The 9,633-nt window shown below is 42.9% G+C and overlaps 1 protein-coding gene across 1 annotated transcript in view; it reads right to left on the reverse strand.

The window, feature by feature from the left end:
* KLHDC1 (kelch domain containing 1) overlaps positions 1-7,145 on the reverse strand; it is a 30,937-nt gene extending 23,792 nt beyond the window's left edge. Inside the window, exons 1-3 of the mRNA XM_052783684.1 lie at positions 6,830-7,145; positions 2,886-2,956; positions 175-292 (exon numbers count right to left, since the gene is read on the reverse strand). Coding sequence (XP_052639644.1) covers positions 175-292; positions 2,886-2,956; positions 6,830-6,931 — 291 coding nt within the window. The 5' untranslated portion in view covers positions 6,932-7,145. The remainder of the gene's footprint in view (positions 1-174; positions 293-2,885; positions 2,957-6,829) is intronic.
* Between the last annotated feature and the right edge of the window lie 2,488 nt (positions 7,146-9,633).

The following is a 9,633-nucleotide window of genomic DNA, read 5'->3' on the forward strand; positions in this document are numbered from 1 at the left end:
TAAAACAAAAACCTAAAGTTTTTTGCTAGTTTAAAAGTATACTTTTTCTACAAGAATAAAGCTTTTCCTTAAATTTCTCCTTAATTCAAATGCAAAGTACACCAGACAAAACAGTAAGGTCAGCATTATTATTCATTCAAATACAGTATGTTATGAAAGAAAAGAATACAATACCCGATTACTGTATCCTTTATCATCAAATCCACCAAAAATGTACAGCTTCCCATTAATGCTTGCCCCACAGCTTCCTGACATGGAGGTAGGTAACTCTCCTTCCATTAGGTGCATTGTCCTGCAATTTAGCACATACATTAAGTCTTACAATGCTGCTTATGAATCTGCTAAAATTAACAAACCCAAACCAGATGTATTAGTAAGTTTTAGACTTAAAGGTAAAATACAGTTTTGGCCACAACTAGCACTAGAAACTGTAGCTGACACATGAAGTCAGGCTCCCATGGTGTAAGAGGACTTTCATGTGAATATTATGCACACGTTTATGAAGCATCCCAATTTTTCTGAAGGTGAAGCCCATATTAAAAGAGCATTAGTAGAGCTGAAACATTAATTATTCAAAACCTGGAAATACTATTAACATTAACTCCAGAAACTACTGAAATGAGAACATGGTGTTGCTGTTATTTTACAAATGGAAAACTGAGGCAGAAGTAGAAATAAAGCTCAGAAGTACTCACTAATTTTGGTACCCAATATGCCATTCCTAAAACTGCATTTTGCCCTGCATTTAGCACAATAAAAAAAAAAAAATCTTCAATAATGCCAATTTTAGCAATGAGTTCTCTGCTCTTCAGCAGCAGCAGCAGTTTCTAGCCTTTTCCTTGCTAGTCTCACTTACAAACCAGTACCTTCCTGTGATGTAAACTGTAACATCACACAATCTCAATCACTATGCAACTATCTGACAAAACTCAATTTCTGCCGAATTCACGAGGCTGAGCATTAGGCCAAGACTGCACTTAGAATCATTACTCCACATTGAAAACAGCTTTCCTAGGATCTCAGATTTCTACAGAAGACAGGGACCTGCACTGCCCTCTCACATCTACATGCATAGAGGACATGTGATTTGTTTAGCATTTCCACCTTGTTGCCACACCTTCAGTCTGTAGATTTAGCAGCCAAATCCCAGTCCTTCTGTGCTGGCACTCAACTCCTTGCCCTGGTTTTGCTGCTGACATCTCAATTGCTTTCACCCCACAGTTTCTGACTGAAGCTTCCTTCCCCTGCCATTCCCGTTCATTTTTCTCAGTGATCCACCTGATCCGACTCTGTGCCTTCCAACTGCGTCCTTAGCTCAGTCTCCCTCCTCAGTCATGGCCTCCCATCTTCAAAGCCTGATTCCACTTTTTCTTCTCTCTGCTAGGTCTAATATCACCACACTTGTTGGCCCAGTCAATTCCATTCATCCCCTTCTTCGATACATCCCCATCTAGACAAGTTGCCTTCATTTTCTATCACTGGCAGCTATACAGAAGGATTCTTACAGTTTTGAGTTCCGATGCTTGACCTTACCCCAGCCTAAAAGAACTGGAAGCAGCCATTAGAAGGAAAAGCTTTTTATGCACCAAATCACCAGATGTGAATGATGTATACGTAGCCTGTCCCTACTGAAAATGGCACTCACTAACAGCTGCTCAGGGCACTGCTTCCAAATACCTTTGTTCTGGCACCAGCACTGCCACAGGCCAGCCCTCCTTCCCCTTCTCTGCTCTTGCTCTCTCATTCCTGCTTGTTCCTGCGTCATGCTGTGCACTTAGCTGTATATGTACAACTGTTTGTGCTGTAAACTGAATGAGATCAAGAACGGATCCAGGTTAAAAATAACCCTGAAAAAAGGGAAGTTATATTTAACCCAGATCACTTTCCTGATCCAATTTCCTGAGTGACCATATAAACAGATATACCAGTACAACCGATACAGGGACGTCTGGGGTGAAAAATCAAGAGAGCATATGAGGTTGCTTTAGCCAACCCTTTCACCAAAAGAAACAGACAGCAAACCACAGTCTCAGTGAGAGTACAATCTTGAAAAAAAAAAAAAGAAAAAACACTTGCTAGAACTTCACAGCTAACCATATGCAAACTGTTGTTTTCAAAGTTAGTGAGTTGACCACACAGATGTGGAATTTCATACATACTGTAAGACACCTTCCTGATCTAGCCCTCCTCCCCTTTTCCCTCCAAATTGTTGCTTTGACTATGGGTATGCAAGAAATATATAAACAGGTGGGAGACTAGAAAGACAGCTGGCAGAGAACACATATAAGCCCAAATGGATACTACTTTACCAGACTGAACGCAATTATTGTAATAGAAACCACTGGAAAACTTTAAAAAGGGGTATTGTTATCTCTCCCCACATATAATATGTAAACACAATGAATATAAAATGTAAAGATTAAATTGCTAGTGATGTGCAAGATCTGGTTAGTTATACGTTATTTATGCAAATACACTCAGAACACAATTAAGTAATAACAAAAAAAATATATAATTGTAAATAGATCAAGAACCCAAATATCCAGTGTTTAAATATTCCTTTTAACATAGAAGTTAATGAATGGAGAACTAGGCCGAAATAAATGCCCAAACAAAATGCCCCTGTTTTAACAACAGAGCCTTAAGCTGACCATTTCGAACACTCTTTCGAAAAAAACAACCATACTTAAGGAATTAATGTGTTTACTAGAGTTGATTTGCAAGTGCCTATGTCTGTTCTTCAGTCTTTACATTAAACATCTGCTATTTAAACTCCAGGGAACATGACCAGGAACTCATGTAACTGAAGTCTTTTCACCACAGCTAATGGCAATCTATGCAAAGATCAACTTTATATATTAATTAATATAAATTATGCAACTTACCATAACCCGCTATCCATTTCATAGATCCAGAGCTCATCATTAGGCAGATAAACTTCATTTTCTTCAATTGACTAAAACCGAAGAAAATTTGCAAATGTTAACTCAATTATGCATTATACACCATACGTTTTAAAATGAAATACCAAATTGTGTTACTTAGCAACACGGAATAATCTTAAGGAGATAATCTACCAGAGCATAAGTCATACCCCAACATTATTGCTCTGATCATTACAGTTTTAAACAGGCAGCTCAATAATGTTAATATTTTACATTTTATACTAGGAGTTCAAAGAAGATATTTTTCATTTTTTGAAGGTATTGAAAATACTGTGCTAGGCATTTCCTGATGTCATTGAGCTGTGTTGATTGCTAATAGCATCTTTAATGACTCATTTTAAGGTGTGGAGATTATAAAAAAGTAAGTTTGGTGTATCAGAGGTAGGGAGAGAAGTGTTTCAATATTCAAAAAGCAATATGAATATAATACAATAGCCACTTTGTAAAAATAAGAAAATACCACAGGCAAACAATTAATTCATTAGGAAACATACACAACTGCTACTAACAAGTAGCACAAAAGTACCATAACATGACCATGGATTTAAAAAAAAACAAACATCTTAAGAGAGACTGTCAAAGATGCTTCCCTCCTCTATTAAAATGCTGTTACTAAAGGAATTATTTTTTCAGTCACTGATGTGATCACTCTGAGCAAATTTGCTGTACTGTTAGCCTTCATATCGCTAAATACAAAGCATCAAAGATGAGCTTCAAAGTATTAATGCTGTTCTTTGGGGCTTTTTGCATCTTCAAGGAAAAAAGAGTTCTCCTTCACTTGAAGGATTTTTTTTCCTCATTCCACAACCCCTTTTTCCAGAAACAGAGACTTTGCCACACTGGGTAGATGGGTAAAGAACCCAACAACTAAACAGAAAGTTAGAAAAAAGTACTGATTTTAAAAATAAGGAACTTAATTCCTCAGGCCCACTCATTAAATGCACAGATTAACCAACTTAATGTTTTGGCAAGAAAGATGTGTAACAACATAAACCAGAATTTGAAGCTCCTGAATTAAAACTCATTATCTTTTGTTTTGGGAGAGACTTTTAATTAGGAGGCAATCCTTGGCATAATGGAAAAATATAGAGGAAAGTGTAACTGAAAAGCACCAAAAGAACAGTTACTTGCAGCGACTCAGGGAAGGAACCTGAAAGAACAAAATGCCAAATATAAAAGAGCTTAACCTATGCCATAACATGAAGAGGAAAAATTAATTCCTCTGTGGAAAACAGATCTATGAAGACTCCCAAACAGAGGCCATGTAAGGAAAAAAAAATAATTTGGGAAATAATGATGAGGAAGAATAACAACCAGGAGAAGGAAGCCCAAAAGAATGCAACTGCAGCACTCAGGCTGAGTAGCAATTACACCATTAATTATTGTCTTAGCATTGGAAAGAAATGAAAGACTGCGAGGGAACAAGCAACCAGGGTCAGTAAAATAAAAAAAATAGCTCAAAATTGAAAGAATATGAGGAAAAAAGTTAAATACAAAACTGAAATTTAATTATTAACGATTTAGTTACGGATATTGATTACTTGCCTTTAAATGATACTTTATTATTAACTTCTCAATTTTAAAGGTGCCAGCCAGGCACATACGCACTATGTTTGGTAAAGTTTATCCTGCCAGGTACCTTTCATAAGGTAGTTCTGCTGTTACAAGCAGCTTGCAGCTTTCACAAAGTGCAGAAGTCTACCCAATTTAATCTAGATACGTCAGTGGTCAGAGGCCGAGCATTTGCTACAGAACCAGCTCTGAGCAAATACACTGATGCCAAAAATAAGTTAGCTGGGCAATAGTCCACCATCAACATGTAAAATGTAAAATGACTTACCTGTGTAAACTGCTGCTTAGAGAGTAACAATGATTTTCATAATACTCTCCACAAATAAATATGTAAAACTACTAAAAGTTTTTGCAACGTTTATCTGCTAAACTTAACACACATTGGCTGTTTTGACTGTGCCGTGAACCCAGGATCCTTTATTAGAAAACCTCTGAAAACACTGCACTAGCCAGTCCAACCTTAGTTTCTAAAGGCCAAAGCATAGGGAACTACTGAGTATTTCCAGTGATTTAGCTGTTGCATAGTTATACAGAGTATTATGGAGTTTAAGGCCAGAAAAGGAGACTAAGTCTTCCTGTACATCACAGATGACTCACATTATTTAAATACACGCTTATTCTAAAGGTGGCTAACTCCTTGACACTACAAAATATGCATTCAAATCCTCACGTGACTTGCAGTCACAAGAAACACTGCTTACCAAAGACACCTAAAGGGAAGAAAAGCTGTGGGGACAGCTTACAGGCTCCTGAGAGTTCCTCCATTTCGTTACAGTTTGGTATTGGGCAAGCCTGGCCATGCAATAGGCTAGAGAAGACATGCCAGGGTAACCCAGACAGTGGAACCCTGCTACCTTGTTTCCTACCACAGCTGAGGGTTTGTATTTCAGTACATGGTATCTGTTTGTATTTTCAGTATTTCAGTAGTCACCAGCAGCACAACCCTTTCCAGGTCAAATGAATCGAGCTCAGGAGCAGAGCAACCCTTCGAATTCCACAAGTTGTGCAGCTTTATCCTATCTTTAAGTCCAACGGTTTTAGTTAAAAAAAAAACCAAACATAAAACAAACAAACAAAAAAACCCAAAACAAAAACCAAACCAACATTCTGATTTCCAGAAACTAAACTATAACATGCTTCAGGAAAAGACAAGAGACAACTAGTTCCTAGTACCTGAAAGCCCTAGAAACGTCCTTCCCTCTCATAACTTACAATCTATTTTTAAATTTAAATTCAAGAGTCCCCAACTAGAATTCTTTGCTTGAATACAGAAGGACAAGCTTTGCACATTTGAAAGTTTACCTTAGCCTAGGAAAAATATAGATAGAATACTGAAAATGTTAACAGGAACATGTTTTTGACCCGAGCAAGACCAGGAATAACACCAAGCACAGCTACTTTCACACGTTAGGGCCAATGTGCACAGACACTGTGGATAAAAAGAACTGTCTGTATTTAACATGGTATCATTCATAGTTCTTTTTTGGACTGAATTCATCCAGAGCTGAGAGTCACAAGGATTTACTTATGCCAGAACTGGTACCGATCTTCTGATGGAAAAAAAGTACATGTGCTTTTAGCCTGCCACCGGCTTGTTTTTGAAGTGACAGAATTGCCTTCTGAGGGAGGAAAACGCACGGTACGTAACATACAACTACTAAGAAGTAAAAAATGCAGGGACTCGGGAACAAGAACACGAATTACACACTGGAAAAACACAGCTACAAATTATAGCCGTCACCCCACTGAGGGAAGGGAGACGAGAGAAGCGCTGCCAGAGCAACCACAAGTTTGCAGGACAGTGGAAACAAACCGGCTCCACCAGCCCTTCCCCAACACGTGCTCCGTGATGGAGGCAGCTGAAAACGGAGCAGCAGAAAGCCACGGGCGCCGGTCAGGGGCACCTATGCTTAGAGAAGGGGACAAACGGACGAGTGGAGAAGCACACGGAGGAAACCCCTTCCCGCCCACACCCTTCTCCTCAGAGCAGCCGCCGCCGCCATTTAAAACGCCCGCCCCTGCGGGGCGCGCTGCCCCGACAGCCAATCAGCGTCCGCGCTGAGGTAAACAGCGCTCCGCTCCCGGCCCGCCGAGGGGCTGCACCGGCCGAGGGGGCGGTTGGGGCGACGCTGGGGCAAGGCAGGGCGGCGGGGCAGTCCCCTCCGCTCCGCTTCCCTTCCCCTTCCTCCTCCTCCCGCCACCGGGGCTCCTCAGCCCGGCTCCCCCACCTTGCGGCGGCGCGCCCCCCCTCGGCTTCCCTCCCTCCCTCGTCCTCTCCCCCAGCGCCCTCCGGCCGCCTCCTCCCGCCTTACCACGTATCCCCCCCACACATAGAGAAAGTTCCCGTCCACCACGGCGCAGTGGCCGCTCCGCTCCTCGGCCACGCAGAACTGCTCCGCGGAGTCTGCCGCCATCTTAGGAGGAGGAGGAGGAGGAGGAAGCAGCTCGCCTGCCTCAGTGTTCGCGTCCCGCCACCGCCTCCTCCGGGAGAGGCTGCGGCTCTCCGCCGGTCGCTCCCCTCAGGCGGACGGGAAGCGAGGAGGGTCCAAAGTGTGGGGCGTCACCCTCCCCTCAGCGCAGGGGCCATGGCGGGCTCCGCTGCAGTGGCCTCCCTTCAGCGCCGCCGGGCCGGGGGTTAAGAGGCGGGCCCGGTGCCGTCCGGCGGTGCCCGCTGCCCACGGCTGTCCCGCTGCCCACGACTCCCCCGGCTCTGCAGCCGGCGCAGGCCACGGGCTGCCGGGTGCAGTCAGTGAGGGTGTCACGGAGGAGGCCGTTTGGATGCACTTTGCTGGATTTGTCCTTGCACAGCTGCTGGAAGGAGCCCTGCCAGTGTGGGTGCAGACTCCTGCCGTGCCCCAGAACACACAGTGTCTGCCCATTGAGGCATGCTGAACGATACGGTGTGAGATTTAAGGGCTAATAAACCACGCAGAAGCCTGTGAATAAAGAGCATGAGAGGAGGAAAAAAAGCGCTGAGAACAGGATACCTAAACACAAACCCAGTGTGAGAGTGGAAGAAAGAGCTGTCTGTAGTCAGAGCTCAACATGGGAGGTGGTTTGAGAGAACCGCAGCAGAACTTGCTGTCTCTCCGAAGGTGAGAAGAGTCATGCTCCAGCCAGAAATAGCAGCTATGAAATAGTAGCTGATATTAATTAAAACAATTGTATAGGAGTTCAAACTGTTGACCCCAGAGAGAAATCCTGTGAATGCTGTCCTCTAACCTGCAGCCTGGAAGCAGACAAAGCAAGAAGCTACCTACTGCGGTGTGGTGGAGTACCTGAGGAACATACCCGAGGTGCTGTGCAGGACCTGTGTATTGGGGCCAGTGCTGAGCTAGAGGTAACTAATAGAATAAAACTGCTGGTGGGATCTCAATGGGTCACCTCCCGTCATGTCCCAAGCTACGCATTTTTCATGATTTGAGGGGTCTCCACTCCCTGTTATCCCCACCACTATATAGTCTTTCCTATATGTTGGCCTGCCCTTAAACAGCAGGCTGGGAAAAGCAATAGCCTCTTAGACTGCCCTTCCAGCTCTTACACTGTTAGATCAACAACCCAGTAAGTTCCAGCTGAACTGTGGATCCAGCTGGAGTGAATGGAATTCAAAATAAACCAGGTACAGCTCTTCAGAAAGAGTAGTAGAGTACAGCTTGTGAGAAACGAGCACTTTAGCATCTTGTAAAAGGACACCGAAAAGTAATGGTAAAGATTTCCTTGTGAAAGTGGGACATACACTTCCTCTGTTGGATCTAGGAGGGAAGACCTTAACTATTCCTGTCAATAACTGCTAATATTAAAATGAAGAAAAGTAATGATGATGCATTGGGATGATGGTTAAAACACAGGAATAAGCATTTGGAAGAGTTAAGAAAAACATGGGTAACAGGCAAACTTGATCTATAGATCTATAGGTCAGGTAGAGCTACAATGTGATGCCTCAGAAAGCATCTTAGGAACAGTGTAAAGTCAGCAGCCCATGGTTTTGCCAGTGGAGCAGTGACAGACATGAGAATGAGATATTTGTCGTGCTCGGTGTGACAAAACAATTCCATCGATTCACCTTTGGCATGAGGTAGATGTGCTAACTGATTATAAACCATTAGGCTGTCTCAGCTGGCGCTCTGCTCTCAAGCTGAATGTGCTGAGACTGTAGTGCTGCGATGTCCAACAAAAAAAGCCATGGCAGGCAGCGGAGATGAAGAGCTGGGCATGGCTTCCAGAGCTCAAGACAGATGGCTCAGTGGAGCAGAAGTCTACAGCTCATGGTGGAATACTTTTATATCTCTGGTGGGAGGCTCCAGGCAACTTAACAGAACCCCAAATACAGCAGGATGCTGTAGGAGTATGCTTTATATTCCTGGTTTGGTCATATCTTAAAATGAGTTTCTTTTTAGATGAGGGGGTACATTCCTTCTCCAGGTGCACCTTCCTTCTTGGGGTGAGACATGAGCTGAATATCAAAACCAGATTTTCTTGAAAGGAGAATAAGCAGTAATCTTAGCAAACAGAAGAATTTACATAAGGACTGGGTTCATAATTTGCACCTAGCTGCATGCCTGAGACAAAAAATGGATCATATTTCTTGCCAAAATAGCTGAGACCTGTCAGATGGTAGCTTTTCGTCTAAAGAGAGTAGATGCAGCTTGCACCCATGAGTTTACTCCCAGATGAGGAGGAGTGATTATAAATTATGCAGTTGAGAATGGACTATAGAAAATAGGCTGACATTTTTTATCCATCTTTACATCCCTGCAGTCTTTTGATCAAGGAATTTTCTTTCAGAGTTGCTTTGTGAGCCCTCTGTGGAATAAAGCTGTACTTTGAGAGATGGAGCTCAGAGTGTTTGACTGAAATAGCATGCATTTTTCATCTGGAGAGAAGGCAGCTGCCCCACAAAACTGGAACTGTATGAGACACAATGTATTTATTTATCGTGCTCTATACGGGGACTCAGTATGGTGCAACAGACTTCAACTGCTCAGGGCCAAAGGAAAAATTGTGTACAACAGTGGTTCCCTGGTAATGTGTAAAAACAGCCATGGAGACAGTCATGTGCTCATTGGCCAAGATGGAACCAGCTGGAAGGGGTCTCTGTCTGACAGTGCTGGCACAT

Source organism: Harpia harpyja, chromosome 3, assembly GCF_026419915.1.
Source record: "Harpia harpyja isolate bHarHar1 chromosome 3, bHarHar1 primary haplotype, whole genome shotgun sequence".
Taxonomy (NCBI): Eukaryota; Metazoa; Chordata; class Aves; order Accipitriformes; family Accipitridae; genus Harpia; species Harpia harpyja.